Source organism: Neodothiora populina (assembly GCF_041146345.1).
Source record: "Neodothiora populina strain CPC 39397 chromosome Unknown canker_contig_8, whole genome shotgun sequence".
NCBI classification, from domain to species: Eukaryota; Fungi; Ascomycota; class Dothideomycetes; order Dothideales; family Dothioraceae; genus Neodothiora; species Neodothiora populina.
In genome coordinates, this window is record NW_027191411.1 from 1,669,540 (window position 1) to 1,688,106 (window position 18,567).

At 51.2% G+C, this 18,567-nt stretch overlaps 8 protein-coding genes across 8 annotated transcripts; 3 read left to right on the plus strand and 5 right to left on the minus strand.

Moving 5' to 3' along the window:
• Nucleotides 1–404: 404 nt before the first annotated feature.
• On the minus strand, nucleotides 405–2,360 carry AAFC00_007022 (uncharacterized protein; the record flags this gene model as incomplete). Its single annotated transcript, XM_069347070.1, has 4 exons — nucleotides 405–643; nucleotides 805–2,188; nucleotides 2,240–2,274; nucleotides 2,333–2,360. 4 exons carry the CDS (start codon nucleotides 2,358–2,360, stop codon nucleotides 405–407), a joined length of 1,686 nt encoding a protein of 561 aa, XP_069199943.1.
• A 417-nt stretch (nucleotides 2,361–2,777) lies between these two features.
• Nucleotides 2,778–4,124, plus strand: AAFC00_007023 (uncharacterized protein; the record flags this gene model as incomplete). Its single annotated transcript, XM_069347071.1, has 3 exons — nucleotides 2,778–2,872; nucleotides 2,927–3,684; nucleotides 3,736–4,124. The coding sequence occupies 3 exons, from the start codon at nucleotides 2,778–2,780 to the stop codon at nucleotides 4,122–4,124; spliced, it is 1,242 nt and encodes a 413-aa protein (XP_069199944.1).
• Nucleotides 4,125–6,192: 2,068 nt separating this feature from the next.
• Nucleotides 6,193–6,822, minus strand: AAFC00_007024 (uncharacterized protein; the record flags this gene model as incomplete). Its single annotated transcript, XM_069347072.1, has 2 exons — nucleotides 6,193–6,724; nucleotides 6,779–6,822. The coding sequence occupies 2 exons, from the start codon at nucleotides 6,820–6,822 to the stop codon at nucleotides 6,193–6,195; spliced, it is 576 nt and encodes a 191-aa protein (XP_069199945.1).
• A 2,275-nt stretch (nucleotides 6,823–9,097) lies between these two features.
• On the minus strand, nucleotides 9,098–9,728 carry AAFC00_007025 (uncharacterized protein; the record flags this gene model as incomplete). The annotated part of the gene is made up of 2 exons (XM_069347074.1): nucleotides 9,098–9,241; nucleotides 9,297–9,728. The coding sequence occupies 2 exons, from the start codon at nucleotides 9,726–9,728 to the stop codon at nucleotides 9,098–9,100; spliced, it is 576 nt and encodes a 191-aa protein (XP_069199946.1).
• Nucleotides 9,729–10,366: 638 nt separating this feature from the next.
• On the plus strand, nucleotides 10,367–10,972 carry AAFC00_007026 (mitochondrial 54S ribosomal protein mL59; the record flags this gene model as incomplete). The annotated part of the gene is made up of 1 exon (XM_069347075.1): nucleotides 10,367–10,972. The coding sequence occupies one exon, from the start codon at nucleotides 10,367–10,369 to the stop codon at nucleotides 10,970–10,972; it is 606 nt and encodes a 201-aa protein (XP_069199947.1).
• A 295-nt stretch (nucleotides 10,973–11,267) lies between these two features.
• AAFC00_007027 (uncharacterized protein) lies at nucleotides 11,268–12,514 on the minus strand (the record flags this gene model as incomplete). Its single annotated transcript, XM_069347076.1, has 4 exons — nucleotides 11,268–11,758; nucleotides 11,830–12,141; nucleotides 12,224–12,429; nucleotides 12,498–12,514. The coding sequence occupies 4 exons, from the start codon at nucleotides 12,512–12,514 to the stop codon at nucleotides 11,268–11,270; spliced, it is 1,026 nt and encodes a 341-aa protein (XP_069199948.1).
• Nucleotides 12,515–13,180: 666 nt separating this feature from the next.
• AAFC00_007028 (uncharacterized protein) lies at nucleotides 13,181–15,495 on the minus strand (the record flags this gene model as incomplete). The annotated part of the gene is made up of 4 exons (XM_069347077.1): nucleotides 13,181–14,957; nucleotides 15,059–15,290; nucleotides 15,364–15,434; nucleotides 15,491–15,495. The coding sequence occupies 4 exons, from the start codon at nucleotides 15,493–15,495 to the stop codon at nucleotides 13,181–13,183; spliced, it is 2,085 nt and encodes a 694-aa protein (XP_069199949.1).
• A 1,390-nt stretch (nucleotides 15,496–16,885) lies between these two features.
• AAFC00_007029 (uncharacterized protein) lies at nucleotides 16,886–18,357 on the plus strand (the record flags this gene model as incomplete). Its single annotated transcript, XM_069347078.1, has 3 exons — nucleotides 16,886–17,153; nucleotides 17,630–17,885; nucleotides 18,126–18,357. 3 exons carry the CDS (start codon nucleotides 16,886–16,888, stop codon nucleotides 18,355–18,357), a joined length of 756 nt encoding a protein of 251 aa, XP_069199950.1.
• Between the last annotated feature and the right edge of the window lie 210 nt (nucleotides 18,358–18,567).

The following is an 18,567-nucleotide window of genomic DNA, read 5'->3' on the forward strand; positions in this document are numbered from 1 at the left end:
GCGTCCGATACTTGTAGTAACTGATGTGGCTTGGCTCCAGATCTGGACCCTGTTCCTGGTGCCAAATAAAGATATCACAATATTGTTGCCTTCAAGTTTACAACTTCTTGGTGGTATTCTGAACTATCGTGCGAGGTTTCCACTGAACACAAACCCACATGACGAATCCCCAGGAAAGGTCTGTTGTCCTGTGATGTTCTTGGATAGACCAGGATGGGACCCGAAACGGCGTCTTTTGCCGAAGGTATCTAAGTTGCCTACCTACCTAGCTAAGTAGGTGATAATGTACAGTACACGGCTGCGAGACTACTTCTTTCATCCCCCCAGGGCTCCACACATCTCTACTATGAGGCTCCGAGAGCGTTTCCCCGTTCCTCCAAATATACCTCTGTCGCGTGTTTCCTTTACCAGGCGTTGATATCAAAATATTCCTCCCCAAAGAAAGTGACCACAACGGTGCGGTCTGCGAATTTCCTTCCGGCGAGCGCCTGCAGGGCCTTCTGTGCGGCTTCTGGAGTGTCGTACTTTACGTAGATCTTGCCGACACCATTTGATTGCCTGCTGCCACCGGTGGGTCTTGGAATCTTGGTGTCGAGGACACTGCCGTATTTCTCGCATTCTTCCTTGACGTCCTCCATGATTTCTGTTTCTTGTCAGCTTCCATTTCGTGGTGATTTGTGTGTTGTCATGGTCAACACTGCAGTGCAGCACTTCTATGACTGTTCTCCACGTTGACCGCGCGGTGGAACAAGGGAACGGAAAGGGGACAAAGGCGATGAAGCAGAGCTAGGAAACATGACCGACCTTCGTATTCATCGTTGTCGTAAAGCTCCTCGGGAGTGACCATATTGAGCAGACAAAGCACTCTGCCCTGCTCAACATCAGTGCTCTGAGCGCCAGCAAGCATGCTCATGGCGTTGACGCTCATCTCTCCGCTGACTTGCTGCACACCCACGGCAGCTCTAGCGGCGATGAGATTACCATCTCCCAGCTCGATACCGTTGAGGCCAGTAACAGCCGAATCAGTGACAGAAGGATCGACGTATTCGAAGAAAGCAATTCCCCGACTTTGTCCCGAGCTGGTGTCCTTGACCACAATGCAGGACTTGAGCTGACCGAACGTTTGTAGAAGCTCCTTGACTTGTTCGTCCTCGATGTACACGGGGATGTTGGTCATCCTGACCTTGTTTTGTGTATCTGGGACATTCTCGGAGACGACGCCATCGGTTTGTTCAGACTCGTCAGTCACGGCAGGCACGATATAATCCTTTGGACGACGGATGGACAACCCTGCAGGCTTTCCGTTGGCGTCCCCGTTGGTGGACTCGCTGTCCACGGAGATGCCGTCGAGAGCAAGCGCAGTAGTGGCGTCTTCGGCAGCCTTGAATTCAAGCAGAGCAAATGTGCGCTCGGCATTGATCATGGCTGACAGGCAGGGATCGGTGGCTTTCGTGACGTTCAAGCCATTCAGCTGCAGGTTGAAGAACTCACACAGTGAGTCGTCTGTGGCGGTGGGAGGGACGTTGTACACAAACAGACGCTTCGACTGTCTTGCGTGAGACGGCTTGAGCGCGGTGTTGGCAGCCGTGTTCGCAGGCTGGTTCAAGAGGCCTGCCAGTCTCGTGGGGTCCATGGGCTGTTGCCTGGGCGCACCGGGTAGAGGGAACATGCCCGACAGCTTGGCCTGCTCAGCAGTGACATTCTCGTAGCCGGGAGGCTTGATGTCCCACTGGGTCAGACGACGTTTGCGCTCGAGCACAGAGGGGACGTCGGTCAGGTCGGGCGTGGGCTCCTTTGGCTTCTTGGGGGGACTGGGACTCCTTCGCACGGGAGCGGGGTCGCGCTCTCGCTCTCGCTCTCTGCCTCCACCACGCCCGCCGCCGCCGCCACCTCTGCGGTCGTCGAAGAGATCTCTGTCCCTGCGGGGAGGGCGATCGTCTCTGTCGCGTCTCGGCGCGGCCCTGTCACGATCCCACTCTCTCTCGCCGCGGCCACCGCCATGTCTGTCGCCTCTTGTGTATCTCTCTTCTCTTTCGCGCTCTCTGTAGTCGCGGCTGGACGAGTATGAGTCTACCTCGTAGTCTCTGCGCGAATTGCGATGACCAGGGGATCTGGAGCGTCTTCGAGGTCTGTCGCCTCCATCGCGATCACGGCCACCTCCACCTCCACGTCTGTCATCTCTCGAGGACTGCTGGCGGTCAGTCGGGGCGCCCCTGCGGCTGGAGGAGGAATTACTGACATAGTGGTCGCGCGAGGACGCGTGACGGTCTCGATCTGAATAAGAGTGTTAGTGAAAAGGGCGCGCTGTTGAACAGTCAGCAATGGGAACCACCTCTTGAGGAATAGGAGTCGCCGTTCATTGTTGCGTACTTTGCGCACAACAAGTCAACTGGCGTGATTGTGTTTGTTTTGTTGGTGATGAGATCTAGAAAAGGTCTGGTGAATGCAGCAATGGAAATGTTTCGCCAGGAGCTGCTCTCTGGTCCACGAACGAGCAGCAGCGAAGATGCGATCTTGGCAACATGGTCCAAGCGGGAGTTGTGCTTCGTATCTACGGAGTACAGAGGCTGAGAGGGTCCGTTCTTCGTTCCTGGTACGGGCGAGTAATCTTCACCTCCGCGCGGATCAATCAGTTCGAAAGAGGAAGACGCGTTCCCAATGTCGCGTCCTCCTCCGACTATTCGTTCAGGAGGCGTAACTGTCTGTACATTCTGCTTCCAAAGTGCCTCTTGCTGTCCACCTTGCATTGTCATATTAGTCATTCACTCATAGTGATAATGGGGGCCCTCAATCTACAGGAATGGAATAAACTTCCCATCAGTCTTGCTGAATTATGTATCAACACTACATTACGCTGTGGCCAGTCTTTTCGGTAATTCTTGCTCTTCCGATATCAATCATGCATGATTCCTAATGCTCTCCTAAGATGGCGGAAATCAGAAGAGGGTGTATGGTCCATGGCGCTACATGGCCGTATCATTCGCCTGTATCAGGATCCAGACAATCTCTATTATCGATCAACTTTTCCAACCACCGAAATTGCTCGTCCTATATCATCAACTACTAATGCATCATCACTACAAGATGACACACTGCCACTACTGCAGCATTATCTAAATCTAGGACCCAACCTGACTGACCTATATGCCCACTGGTCTGCCAATGATGCAAACTTTAAACGCAAAGCTCCCAAATTCACAGGCATTCGTATCTTAAAACAAGATGCATGGGAAGCGCTTGTGGGCTTCATCTGTAGTTCCAACAACAACATCATTCGAATATCGCAGATGGTAGACAAGTTATGTCGAACCTATGGCCCGCTTCTAGGACGAATCGACGATCACGATTACTATGACTTCCCGAAGCCCGCGGATCTGGCTAACTCTGGCGTGGAACAGAAGCTACGAGAACTGGGCTTTGGGTACAGAGCCAAGTACATATACAAGACTGCTTGTATGATAGCTGAGAAAGATGACGACTGGCTTGACGGATTAAGGAACCCAGAAAGCCCGGCTTTTGGCAAGGATCCTGTGCCTGGCGGGGCCTTTGTGGATGAGGGGCGTGAAGGCTATCGGCTTGCGCATGAAGAATTACTAGCACTGCAAGGTGTCGGGCCGAAAGTGGCGGATTGTGTATGTCTCATGGGACTTGGCTGGGGAGAAGCCGTTCCAGTCGATACTCATGGTACGTGAAGACGAGAAGTCGACAATTTTGCTTTCGCTAATGGTATTACAGTGTGGCAAATAGCTCAGAGGGACTACAAGTTCGGCAAGAGCAAGCACACCAGTGTGACGAAAGCTACATACGACGCCGTCGCCAACAAATTCCGAAGTCTCTGGGGACAGGAAGCCGGCTGGGCGCAATCAGTGCTGTTTACTGCGAACCTCAAGGCCTTTTCCGAGAGACTCGTGGCGAAGACCGAGGTCAAGGAAGAGATTGCGATCAAGGAAGACCCGGATGCTGTCAAGATCGAGGAAGACGAATCAGCCGAAGCAGAGACGATCATCAAGACGGACAAGGTGCTTGTCAAAGGCATCAAGAGAGAAGCCGATGACAAGGATCAAATGCTTGTGGAGACCAAGCACAATGTGATCAGGAAAAGCAAACGTGCAAAGAAGGCGTGAGGAGTGAAATGAATCTGCTTCGAGATCTAATGCTATCTGTTGACGCGCAGAATTCGGTCTCGAAGGATGAAAGAAGTCTCATAATGGGACCTTTCGGGGTTTTCATCAACAAAGCCTTGGAGGCGCAGATGCTACAGCATCAATAGTCCCCTCGCGTCGGCATAATACTTGCACGACTGAGCTCACACGACTGATTCGTCTCAACTCACTACTACCGGCGTTCCATCGTGGAGGCGCACGCGCACAATGGTTGAAGCCCTGAGCGGCGCAACGGAGACTCCTCTGTCTAAGGTCCAGATGGCGCATCATAACCCTCGTCCGCAACACAGCGATGACCCCAGCAGGAACGCGATGGTCTTGACGCACTTATTGACCAAGTGGACGCTGTTGCCCTTGCCGTATATGCCTGGTCCTGAGTCTGGTGCGAACCCGAGACATGAGACGTCGAAACAGCCCGCGCGTGAGCAGACGCAGGTTAGTTTCAATATCGAGTACACGTTCGCTAATCCGATGTATGCAGCGCTGAACGCTGCGGCTGTGCCTCAGGTTGCTAGTAAGATGATTGCGGCGCTTAAGGAGAGGGCGAGGAAGGTTATCAAGGAGAGGACGAGGAAGGGTGAGAGCCGCATAACAAGCAACGAATGAGAAAATCAAACAAAAGATGAAGAGAATCGAGGAAGACTGATTGTATCTGTATACTGTCCATATATAAAAGAATATCCAAAGAAAAAGGAGACACAATACCGAAGACGCTAGCACAACCGATCAGAGTACAACCAACAAGTCCTCTCTCAGACCATGCTTGCAAATCTTCTTGCATATCCCGAGACCAACGAAAACCCGCAACGACGTTTCCTTAATATGCTCATTTTTCATAAACTCGAGTCTTAAAGTCGCCTTCTCTCAAGTGTGTGTACTGATACAGCACAATCTACAGCAAAACCCTCCCATTCTCTTGTTACCTTTCTCTTGTTACCTTTCTCCAGGACTTACCTACCTCACTACTAAACACGGTCTAGAGCTAGACTTGAGCTGACTTGACGTGACGTGACATGGCACCTTTACCGCGTCGTGACCCTGTCCTTGTTCTTTTCACCCTCTTACTGCGTTCGAAGGAAAGGACAGTAGTAGTGCTGCGCATCATGCTGTCTGGTTTGTGTACTGCTTTTATGTCTTTTTATCTGGTTAGGAGAGGAATAGAGGGAGTGCCCTAGATTAGGCTAAAGATATGGTATATACCTTACTTTCCATAGCTCATCCTTCCTGGGCTGTTGCTATAGACCTGGACAAATAACCCAACCCTCTGCAAAGGACCTTCCTGTCCTTGGATCTTACCTTCACAAAAGCGGAAAAATCAAGAAACATATGTCTTCTCTTTCTTCTGATGATGTATGTATTCCTATTATTACCGGATCTAATTATATAGCCGTCCACCCCCCCAAAACCAAAAACTCCAATGACAAGATGACAAAGGGACAGGATGAATGAGTGTAGATGAGTCAAGCGCTCTGATGAAAGAAAACAAGGAAAGGAAAGGACCTGATCCCGAAACAGACATTGATGAAGAGAGTCGGAATCGGAGTCCAGAGTGGGTAAGCCAAGTGAGTGAAGGGCTTGAATCAAGTGAACTAATGGGAGGAAACAAAAAGGGAAAGAAAAAGGAAAGGGAAAGGAAAGAAGATATTAGGGGTTCGACGTAACCAGACCAAAGCAAATCACCGCCTCTTCTACCACCACTTCTTCCTCCTCCCACTCCTCATTCTCATTCTCCCGCCTACTCCTTGAGCGCGTGATGGGAACTCCTGTACTCGAAGAAGGCCGAAACCGTCATCATTTTTAAATACAACCCAAAAACAGAGCCTTCTCCAGTATCTGAGCACCTGTGAAGATCAAGCCTGTCCACCGTCCATCCTCGATGCATTGATGGGAAAGAAGAATCGGAGAAAGCCACCAAAGTTTTGTTGCGCCGTCTCTGTTTCTGTGTAGCCCTTCTCCACGATCAGAACAGGTCCCACGTATATGTCCGTGGTCTTGATTCGTTCAGCAGCCCTTCTAGTGATTGACACCTTTATCCAGTAACCTGCCGCAACATAGCCATATATTCAGCAGGAGCGGCTCTCGCGTCCAGCTTGGCAAGGACACCTCTGGTTCGTGGCGCAATACGCCTGAACATGTCATCGGCACCCAGCCTCCGTCGCATGGTTTGAAGCAGAACAGAGAGGAACGGAGGCTCGGCTCTGGCTATGCGGCTATCGACGAGGAAGGCATAAAGGCTGTCAGGGTTGTCGCCATGATGACTTGGGTTCGGTGCTTCTTCAAGCAGTGTCTCGAGTAGAGATATGGAGAGCGTCGCGTAATACTCTAGAGTTATTCGTGCGGCGTGACTGACTCCGTCGCCCTGGCTCGACAGGATGGTCCGCACATTGCCCTCGGCTCTTCTAATTAGAGCCTTGATCGCTATCGCTGACTTTTCTACATTCCACTGAGCAGTGCCTGCCCGCGGACTATGATCAAGGTATTTGTAGTGGTTATCGAAAATCTTGATGAGCTCTCCCTGGATTCTACCATATTCATCTGCTTGTTCTCCCTCTCCCGTTGTCCTGCGCGGATTAGTATGAAGCCCAGCACAAAAGAAGCAGTGTCTCGCCTCATACCAGGTGTTAGCAAGAGATAGAGCTCTCCTCGATCTGGCAGCCATTGCTGGACGTTTCAACGGTATTGCTGTGCTTTCTTTGTGTATTATGCTGGGAAATGAGGGAGAGAGACGTCGGCAGACAAAAGAAGTGATGAGCTGCTGGTTGTATTTGGAAAATGAAGCTGCGACGAAGTCCCCTTTATGATGGTCTCCCTCACTCTTCACTTCCGCCATCAAGGCGTACCAGTGACTCAACTGAGTATACAATATTGTGAGACTATCGGCGTCGACCGGGTTAGGAAACCCACACGCAAAAGAACAATTCCACAAGTGTCCAATCATTATCTTCACAAGTCCTGTCTGGCATATTGTATGTGCTTTGGCCCATCTGCGATGACCACTCGGCCCCGTTGTTTGCATTGTGTTGGTCGCATGGATGTATGGCTGTACAATAGTGCAACCAACACAAGGACCCACCTAATACACCCCGACATGACTACGGAGACACCGGAATCAATAGCTGCGGAAAGGGAGGACCTAAGGCATCAGTAATGACGTGAAAGGGGAAGAATAAGGTGCTCCGCAGAAGCTTGTGTGTCCATACCTCCCTGAGCGGGCATGCGCCCCTGAACAACCAAGATGTCAAGTCCCCAATCACATTGTTTGATTCACTCGACGGAAATCGTCTCGAACCTAGTAGTCTCGCTAAGGTGATCGTTGGTCCCCTTGATTCGCTTCGTCCGGACTGCATAAATCGAATGCTTCCAACATGTCCAGGCACGAGATCCGTACGTGCAGTCGAGATTAGAAGGGCAAGGCGGTGATGTGTAGCCTTCAACTGATAGTGAGAGACGAGGTACCGGTCTGACTTCATCTACTAGCCCAGCAGTAAGGTATAACGCCCCCAAAGACGGGAACTAATGTATGGTGGTGAAGAGTATGTGGAAACAAGCATACAGACTCACGCGGACAAGGTGCCTTTTGCGAGGTCGCAGCCACAGGCTCACCACCTCGAGCACCGCAGCTCTTCGGACAATATAGCCATGTGCCTGTAGCGACCACTTGCGGCCAAGGCTAAGTGAGATGGATGTTGGTATTGATCTGCATGGATGTGGAGGCATGTCGAAAACTGGACTTCGATATCCATTCATTACGCGCCCATCTGCACAGCCTTATCGCTTCCGCAATCGCGGCTCAGGGTCACTACAGTTGATCAGTCGTGAAGTGAATTAGTCATTGAATATTCAATAGTGATGTTGTTCGCACCGTATGCAGCTAGTTTAATGTCGGTGGATAGGGAATGCATAGTGTGTACCTGCAGCGTGTGTTCATGATGCTCGGCGGCCGCAGCATGAACGCAGCACTGTCCGGTCAGATGATACATTTCAGGAAAGGACACCGCTGTTGATTGTAAACACTTTCGCAAATACCCTATGACGTAGATCGAGCGATTATGCAATTGTCTGTTTATAGAGAATAGAAATGTTCTCGATCATTGCCTACCTCTGTCGAACTCTGTTCGCGAGCACTCTACGACGCCTGGCCATGCAGCCGTACAATCAACAAAGCGAAGCAAGTCGAATCAACCGTCTCGTGAGATCGACGTTGATTGATAGCTCAAGCGTTGCAAGTCTTCCTGCAGTGCTGTATAAGGCGGAACCGGTGTCCTGGTGGGTCATATTTCCATGATTAGGCCCAAATCTGTTCGCAACGGTAAGTGGCCAGCTCCTATCATGTGGTGTACTCACACAATCTCAGCTGGGTGGCGACCAGCAAGTATCACTCGGTGCAATGCGAAGGGAACCACGGAGGGATCAAACATGAATGGTCGAAGCAGCAAGGGGTCATTCGAGCGCTCCGTAAGACGGATGACTGTCAGGTATGGGCATTCTCGGGTCAGGCCAAAGTCATGTAATTATTCAGTAAGATTACTCGTCAGAGGTGTCCAGCCATGGGTAGTCCACGCATGTACCGATAGCAGCTCGGCATTGTTGTGCTCCATCCTTTCCCCTGGCTGCCCCTGGATCGACACCGCTGACTTGTTCTGTATCCAGGGAGCTGGGTGAGCGCACTCGTCTACGTGCTGCTGACGAGGCCACAAGCAGCGGAGGTGTGTGGGTCGCGCGTGTATCTGCGAATCAGAAGAGCCTTTGGAGCCTGGATTTCATCAATCTTCCTGGAAAACACGCCGAATCATTCCTTATCTTAAACGCCGCTAGCGCCTCTCGCAATGCCAATGCCGGTAAAGGTGCATCTATTTACCAGAGGGCATATTGCTCTCGGCACGACTGCACTCCTGTGACATGCCCCACCCTGTCTCACCGGTCATGATTTCTGTCTAATCTTGTCTTCCCTTGAGCAGCCTCTTGGTAACCTTGTCCTTTTCGATGACGTAAACGTGTGCACCCCATCCTGAGAGGGCGTCTCTGTCGACTGCGTTGAGTAGTGCCTGGGAGATGGTTTCGAACAGATCCTCGGGACCCTGATTTTCAATTATCAGTCAAGCGGACCTTGCGTCTTTGAGAGTATCCACTTACAAGATCAGGCTCCCAGAGGCCTTCGCATGTACCGAAGAGCTGATCACTCGCGGTACCGCTCACGATGAAGTCCTTGGCGAAATCGATGCATCCAATACTGTCGAAGCCGCAGATGAAAGGCTTTCCGGTGGTGTGATTGATGCCTGCAATGACAGGACTGACAAAGTAGGGGCCGAATCGGCGCTCATAGAGGGTGCTCGACACGAGGTTGGCCATGGTCTGAGGCGAGATCTGGCGCTCCTCGCGCAGGCGGTACATGTTGACCTTGTAGCGGAAGAGCTCACTGACAGTGGAGACATCGGTAGCCAGACCTGTGAGACCTAGGTACACATCGCCGTATGGGAAAATCTTGGGAAAGTTGTTGGAGACTGTGAGTGCTTGTAGACCTAGTCGGAGATCGCATGCAATGGCCACACAGTCCTTTCCCACCATTGCCACGCAGGCACCGCCATCTGTATCGACATGGTTAGACTTGCTGCATATCGCTGTGTCGCTGTTGTTGCTGCTGATGCATACTTATTGCGAATGGAGAACTCTGTGCCAATAGTCAGCCACAGCACTTGCCTTGATGGATGCCGTCGAGATGTGCTTACCATAGTGTGATTGTGTAATGGAAATGAGGTTATAGAGAACTACCGCTTATTGACCTAGAGTGGTACTTGGATCAAACAGATGGGACTGATGGATGATAGATTACAAGAGGTGTTGGGAAATGAGTATATGTGATGGAAGGATGCAGCAGATTGATATGTTTCTTGACAATCTACACTCCACAAAGGTCCAGTATACGGTACGGTAGGCAGAGCTGTAACGCGCATGCCTTCCACCACAGCAAGCACAGCAAGCACAGCAAGCACAGCACCTTCCCCGTCGTCACTGCAGTTGCCGCGTCCAAGCTTCCATGACTTGACTGGACTTTTTGCTTGGCACTTCACTTCCGCCTTTCTTGGCATTTCTCACCTTCGTCCGGGCGGGAAACAATACGACTAATTACTCGAGACAATTCAAGAAATACCACCAGAGAAACACCGTCTCCTTCACCCATCGAACAGCCTCCGACCACACACACAATGGCTTCGGTCACGCCTACACCACAGCAGCTGCAGCGGCTCGCGCTGTCTCTACCATCGCCGCTCCTCACATTCTTCAAGAAATATCCGCCACAAGCACTATCATCAACGACCGCATCAGCGTCAGCACCACAAGTCAAGTCTCTAGCGAGCAACACCTCTTCCGCAGACCCAAACGCAAACACTCCTACACAAGTCGGCACGGAATCAACACCAGCTGCGGCTTCCGAGACCTCGGCGACATACTCCCTGCAGCCCGAGAACCCTTTCCTGCCGTGGAAAAACCCAGTCACGCTACGATGGCAGCCGCCAACATACTCGCTGCGCCGCCAAGCTGACCTCGTCAAGATGGCCCAGAAACACAACGTCCTGTCTCTGCTTCCCTGGTCGCCGAAGATGCCGGCTGAGATTGAGAGAAAGCGCGCCGAGCACGGCCTGAGGGTCAAGGGAACCGGTGTCGGCCAGAAGGTCAAGGGAAAGCTGTGGGAGAGAACGCTCAAGGGCAGATTGGACGAGAGGAGGAAGGCCATGGAGGCTATGCCCGAGATGATCAGGAACTGGAAGGAGAGAGGACACGGTCGTGGCTTGAAGAAGTGGCCCAAATGAGCGGGTTCGTTTCTGTCATCACTTTCAAGGCACACTATACGATCTTGGGGCGTATGCGACGGGATGGATGGATGGACATCACCACCAAGGGGTCGGCATGCGTCTCCAAGTATGGGTTTAAGAAGGTTGGTAAAGACTGTCATGTGCTGTTCGCAATATGTTCTTCGCATACAACATATAGAAGATGTGCGACGATTGGTACATATGGATCAGACAGTGTAAGATATCTTGAGACAGCATGAATATCGCAATGGAACTGCAAAGAGAAAGTCTATTGTCATCTCATCCTGAACAACTACTTCTTGAGAGCCTCGTTCTCAGACTTCACAATGATGGGAATCTCCTCCTCAATGCTGTGCTCCTTCGGAACCCAGCCCAGGATCTTGTTCAGTCTCTCGGCCTTGCCTCTTGAGTTGTATCCCCAGCTCAGACTCTCGAATCCGGCCACGTCCTTGGCCTTTGCCTCATCCATCTTCTCGGTCTTTGCCTCAGGGATAAACCCGAGGTCGGCGGCAGTCTTTGCCACCAATTTTGACAGCTCGCCCCAGACGTGCTCTCCGTTCTCACAGAGGTAGTAGACGTCGCCACCCCACATGCCCTTGTCGTTCTTGCCAGCGACGGCAGCCTCAGCGAGCAGAAGGAATGCGTTTGAAAGGTCGTAGACGTGCACGTTGTTCCAGCGGGCCTTGCCCTCACCGAGGATGGGTCCGGACTTCAGTCTCAAAGTGGCCTTGACGAGCTCGTAGGCCTGACGACTACGAGTGTGAGAAGGACCACGTCCCTTGCCTACAAATAAGAGTTAGCATTACTGGATTCATGATGTATAAAAGAGGGAAAGATGAGGTGCGTGAACATACCATAGATGGTCGGTGGGCACACGAGAGCGACCTTGACATTATCGGGGTGCTCCTTTCCACAACCTAGCACGATCTCGTCGACATTGCGGTGGAAGGCCTCATGGGGGAGGTTGGTAAGCTCATCAACTCCGTTCCAGTCGTTGAACTCCTTGTCGCTGGGATCGCCAAACTTTCCGGCACTGCTGTCGAAGTAGGTCAGGATACCTGTACCACCGCAGTGGAGCCAGTAGCCAGGCTTCTTCTTGGTGTGCTTGGCTAGACCTTCGGCGAATGCCTTGGAAGCGCCTTCGTGATCTGAGGAGTCGGCAGTGTCTGAATAACAATAAGGATTAAGCTCGACGGTTACATTGCCCAGACAAAAGACACCACTGCTCCAATGGCCGAAGATACTTACGAACGATAATGTCGGTGGCGGCCGCCTCCTTCACTAAGAGGTCGTAGCTATCAAGATCTCCCACTACAGTACGTGCCTTGGGGTACACATCTGTGACCTGCTTTCCCTTCTCTGCATTCCGCACAAGAGCCGAGAATTCCCATTCAGGGTGAGCCTTGTTGAGAGCGTAGAAAGCGTCGCCGCCAATGTAGCCAGTGACTCCGGTACTGAGAGGAGAAACATCAGCATTGTTGAGAAGTGGGGGAAGAATTACCTTACTGTTTACTGCACTTACACGAATACTTTGACCATTTTGGATGCTGTTTCTTGTATACTGTTCGTAAATGCAATCAATTAAGACAGAGCAGATCCAGGTATTCAAGATATCTGGTTGAGATCTAGTGAAAGGTTCAGCGAAAAAAAATCGCTGACCTCATAGCTATATATATGCACATACAGGATATGTGGGGAGGTGGTAGCTGAGGGGTAACGATCGCGCTCACGTCAGACGCTTAAGAAACCAAGATTCCCCCGCGATCTACTTGTGTGAGAGGCTCAAGTCATGCGTAAGGAACTCCTCTGTATACCTCAGGTAGGCTATATGCAACACGGCTATGCGACCATTGCAACATCATATCCACAAGCATAACAAGCCCAGTGCCCTGAAGATCAAGTCTCCACTTGCAACGGTAAGATTCACAGATTACAAATACGCTTTCGAAGCTCACCTTGAAACACTGGACATGGATGCGAGAAAGAGGAGATTGGGTCTTGGAAAAAGTTTGTGTCATTTGTGTACTCCGGCCTGCCTGATACACCCCAACCAGCATTTATGAAGTCCTTGTCCAGGACTATCGGGACGCCGCAATGCAAACCTCCATGTAGAAGCGCTATCAAAATCATGAATGCCAAAACTCAAGTCGAATAAGGAACACCCCCGAACTGAATCAGCCGCGACGAAGCAACAAGTTTTGCCGCTTATTCCACGGTGACGGACTTGGCCAAGTTACGAGGGAAGTCCACGTTGAGGCCCTCACCAACGGCGAGCCAGTAAGCCATAAGCTGTAGAGGAATGACATTGAGAAGGCCCTGCAGAACGTCCACGGTGTGAGGGACCTCGATCTTGTCCGTCTTGTCTCCTGGGAACTCGGCATCATCCGTGTTGCAGATGACGATTGGACGACCCTTGCGTGCAATGACTTGCTGGTAGGCGTTCAAGGACTTGGGGAAAATGTCGTCGCGGGTCAAGATCATAACAATTGGCAAAGACTCGTCGACAAGAGCAAGCACACCATGCTTCAACTCGCCAGACATGACCGCCTCGCAATGGAGATACGAGATCTCCTTGATCTTGAGGGCGCCTTCCAGAGCAGTGGCATGCTGAGCACCACGTCCGAGAAGAAGAAGCGACTTCTGGTTCTTGAACTTGGTGCACAATTGCTTGATATCTTGGTCGAGCTTGAGGATCTCCTTGAATTGATCGGAAATCTTGCCGAGACCCTCCATGATGGCTTCACGTCTGGCGTGCTTCGAGGCACGATCTTCACTCAGAGACAGCGCGAACATGACCATGCAGACGAATTGGGAGGTGTAAGCCTTGGTGGATGCGACACCGATCTCGGGACCGGCGTTGATGTGCACACCGCAGTGGGTCATCATGGAAATGGAGGAACCGACAACGTTGACGATACCAACGGTAAGGGCACCGCGCTCCAAGCAGTGGCGGAGAGCCAACAAAGAGTCAGCGGTCTCTCCAGATTGCGAGACGAAAACGCAGGTGTCATCGCGGAAGACAGGAGCCTGTCTGTCCAAGAAGTCAGAGGCCAGCTCGACCGAGATGGGGATCTCAGTGAGCTCCTCAAAGACACCACGAACGGCCATGCAAGAGTGGTAGGAAGTACCGCAAGCGATGAAGATGATTCTGCGGCAGCGGCGAATGGTGGAGATGTACTGCTTGAGACCACCGAGAGTGACAGTCTTGTCGACGGTGTTAAGACGACCACGCATAGCGTTGACGACAGACTCAGGCTGCTCGAAGATCTCCTTCTGCATGAAGTGATCGAACTTGCCCTTCATGATTTCTTGAAGCTCAATCTCGATGGTTTGGATGGCGCGAACGTTAGACGCACCAGTCTCCTTGCCGAGACGGTGGATGTTGAGTTGTCCGTCGTGAATGTGAGCAATGTCGTCATCTTCAAGGTAGAGAACCTTCTTGGTGTGCTCGACGATAGCAGATGGGTCGGAAGAGAGGAAGAATTCAATAGGTTGAGGTGCACCGTCGTCGGAGAAGAAAGCGCGCGACTGCGAGCGGTGGAGCAAGCTCTTGTCGGGAGGGGCAAGCAGACTGCTGCCGGTCGACTTCTTCAAAGCGACATTCTGGGACGCCTTCTCAGCGGGGAGAGGACCATCCTCACCAAACTCCACATCAACGAAATCAACCTTCATCTTTTTCTGGGTGCGCACACCGATAACCAGAGGCGAACCCTTGCGAGCAGCGATAACCTCAGTGGGGTAGTGGACGGACTTCATGAGAAGACCGAAGGCGCCCTGAAGCTCCTTGATGATGGCCTTGGCCAAGGTGGTGAAATCAATTGTAGGGTGCTCATCGTAGATGTACTTTGCGAGCTTGGCGATAGCCTCAGTGTCGGTCTCGGTCTCGAACTTGAAGCCCTTGCCTTCTAGCAGCGTCTTCAACTCCTTGTAGTTGGTGATGATACCATTGTGCACAATAGAGAACTCCCACTTGGGGTCGGATCTGTGTTGTAACGTGTCAGCTACAAGCTTGAAGGCATGGAGGCCAACTGAAGGGGTAGGATTAATCTGGAACTGGAAGACGGCTGATGTCTTTGAACATACCTGTGAGGGTGGCAGTTGACCCGCGATGGCGGGCCGTGGGTGGCCCATCGAGTGTGTGCAATTCCGACATGAGCGTCGAAGATCTGTGTGAGGTCTGGCTGCTCTGACTCGATGAGCTCCTTGAGCTTTGCGACTTTGCCCACCTCCTTGAATGCGAGCACCTCGTTCTTCTTGTCTCCGTCGATTGCCAGACCAGCTGAGTCATAACCGCGGTATTCCAGACGAGAGAGGCCTGTTTGGGTCATCAGTATGTTGCGAGGAGAGACGATTTGCCTCGAATGTAAGGGGGACGGGGGCGAACATACCGTTAACGAGAGTATCAAGGATATACTTTCTGTCCTTCTCCACCAGGTAGTTGAGGTAGCCAAAGATACCACTACGGTTGCACTTAGTCGTCTGAAAGCTATAGTGACCAGATGATACATAACATACCACATTTTGAAAATCGGCTAATATAGAGAGAAAATAAAAGTGCAAGGAGGGGTATTAGAAAGAGGTAAATAGTGCTAAACTCTAGCTGGAGCGAATGTAGCCGTCTCTGTTTTGGCAGCTACAGATCGAGGAAGAAGGATGGATTGATATGGTGGATCTTGTCACAGCAAATTAGGAAATTGGTAGTCAAGACTGGAGAGAGAGAGCAAGAGCGAGAGCAAGGCGAGGAAGAAAAGCGAGTGCTCTGATGATGGAATAATAGGTGGTGGTGGGTTTCAAGTGGCCTCACCGACGACAACGGGCTGTGTCTTTATTATTATGGCTTGGGGGCGCCTCACGCGCAAGCAGGGGACGCACGTTCCTCGTTGCCGTGTCGGTAACCACGACGAAATACTCAGACGACTGTTTGCATACGTCGCTTTCCGCCCACTACTTACCTAGGTGCCCGAAATGCCTTAGACCACAAAGCCAAAACAGAAGCTAAAAAGCCACCCACTGATGTGCATCCCACCGATGTGCCCCCCTCTACCCCAGGCCTTTGCCCAGCCTACGACTCACTAGACCCCGTAAGGTACCCCTGTAGCACAAGGTAGGTACCTTACTGTGTACAAGTATAGCGCCCTGAATCCAATACGCATGTGCAGGTACTGCAATATGTTGTGACGATCTCTGACATGCATAATTTGTTACTCTGCGGCTTCTGAACTCGCCTGAAGAGCTGTCGTGTTACTGATCATCTTACCCCTGAATGCCAATACGCGATAATTATTTCTGACGCTTTGCTTTCGCCATCCACCTCTTGGGATAAGGCAAAGCCTCGACCTTGGGGGACAAAGTGCCGCAAGCTAGATGTTACTATTCTTAACGCTCTACCACCGTCCGCTCGGTCTGATCGGTGAAGACATCCGTATCCGGGTCAATCGCCCCCCAAATAGCAATATGCCCACGCCCTTTGTCTCTTGTTTACCAGCACTCGAAGCGACCCTTTGTTTGCCGCATCCGATCTTCTTGAAGGTTCCAGGGCGACGACCGATGACTTGCTGTTTCTACTCGGGCTGTTTCTCTGTACTGCCCTGATGATGGAAGGTAAATTTTGGTGCTGATGCTTATATTTTTTTTCCAGTCTCCACGTCATTGCTCCATTGTCAGTGTAGATGGATCACGGGGTAACCCTGCCTAGGCCCCGTCTTCGTTATTGATACCACCTTGTTGCCTTTGCTCCATGCGACTATCATAGAGACTACTCCTTGACTAAATAGATTATCCTCATACTGATCTACTGTCTTTCATATTTTGAGCTTTTTCTTTGTCTGTTTATTTAGGCTCGATTGCCGAAGCCCAGTATAACGTTGGACGCTTCGAATTACCGCCGCTTGTAGTAGCCAGAGTACAGTCATGCCGCCGACCTTGATCTTGATCAGACACGGAGAGGCTCTGCACAATGTCGAAAAGGACTATTCGATACCCGATCCGGTGCTTACAAAATTGGGCAGGAAGCAATGTGCAGATCTCCACGAGCAATTGAAGGAGTCGCTGCCATTGGCTCAGCAGGTCGAAGCCATTGTGTCCAGTCCTATGGTGAGGACCATTGAGACAACCTTGATTGGTCTTGACTGGTTGATCAAGAAAAGCATTCCTATCGAACTTGATCCTTTATGGCAAGGTGAGCGATCGTTTTTTTCTCACTTTCGTCAACTTTTCCATCCCAATTTTGTTTTTATCGTCCACTGCCGATGTTCTGTTTCGGCTCTCTCTGTGGTTGACGATTCGCGTGGCCCGTTTTTTCCTCGAGCGAGGCGTTCCGTTTCAACGTGCATATAGGCAGGTCAGCTCGTGTTTCACATGCACCAGAAAGAAAATAAAAAGTCGACGAGTGACTCGTCTACGTTTGTGTCTCAGGCGACAATCTCTTTCACAATACGTAGGTGGCTATCAGGTGCCGATTCATGTACTCGTGGTTTTTGGGCTTGTAAGCCGAGATGTACGATAGGACGATATTTGGATATAGTGTTGTCGAACATTCGCATGCTCTAGTCTTTTCATACATGAAGATCAGGAAAACCAAAGCCGAGTCATCATACGCTAGACGCAAAGTAAAGACATGCGCAGTAACTAACACGCCCTGCTGCCACTGAACAGAAAACTCCTCCAAACCCTGCGACACAGGCAGCCCCGTGGCAGAGCTCAAGAAGCGCTTCTCAGACCTCGACTGGTCGCCGGTAGAATCAACAACATACCCAGACAAGACCGGTCCGGGCTCGCCCTACGCATTCACCAAGACCGCCGTGCTCGCTCGCGGTCAGACGTGTCTCAAGAACCTGTATCAACGAAAGGAGAAGGTCGTGGCCGTCGTGGCGCATTCTGGGTTCTTGAGATGCGCCGTCAGTCATAATCTGTTAGTATTTTTTTCTCTTCTCTTTTTTGTCCTGTTTCTCATTCGAAATTTTCCAAAATCTCTGTTCTCGAGCGTCACTCTTCTTGTTTCCTTCTTTTCCTCCTGCGCCTCTCTTCCCCTACACGATATTCTTCAATTCGCATATGGAGAGAGGGAGAGGGAGAGGAATGGAGAGAGAGAGGACGAGAGAAAAGCAGCAGTCCACCTCAACAACACCTACATATACTAATGCCCACACAGCTACGCCAACGCCGACTACCGCGTCTTCGACTTCGTCTCCAACACAGACCCCGAAAAGCCCGAACTGGCCGAATGGGACCTGACGGCAGACAACGGCGGCGGTATGGGCACGAGCGAGAAAGGCCGGGTCGTGGTTTCGGCCACTGACTTCCCTCCTGAAGAGACTGTTGCGGAGGTCCGTGGCGAACAGGGTAAGCAGATTCAGGATGAGGCGGCTAAAGAGGTGCCGTGAGTGAATTCAGCATGTGTGTCATGCGTTGTGGGTTCTTCTTGATCGTCACAGCGGGCTGTGGAAGAGAAAGAGAGATTTACAACGGATTGTATGTAGACATGAACAATAATTGCAAAGATGCAAGTGAGAAAGAGAAACAGCCTCGCAGATTCAATATCATGGCCGTTTCATTCGCTATTGTGAGTGGTGATGGTGAGTGCTTACCCCTAG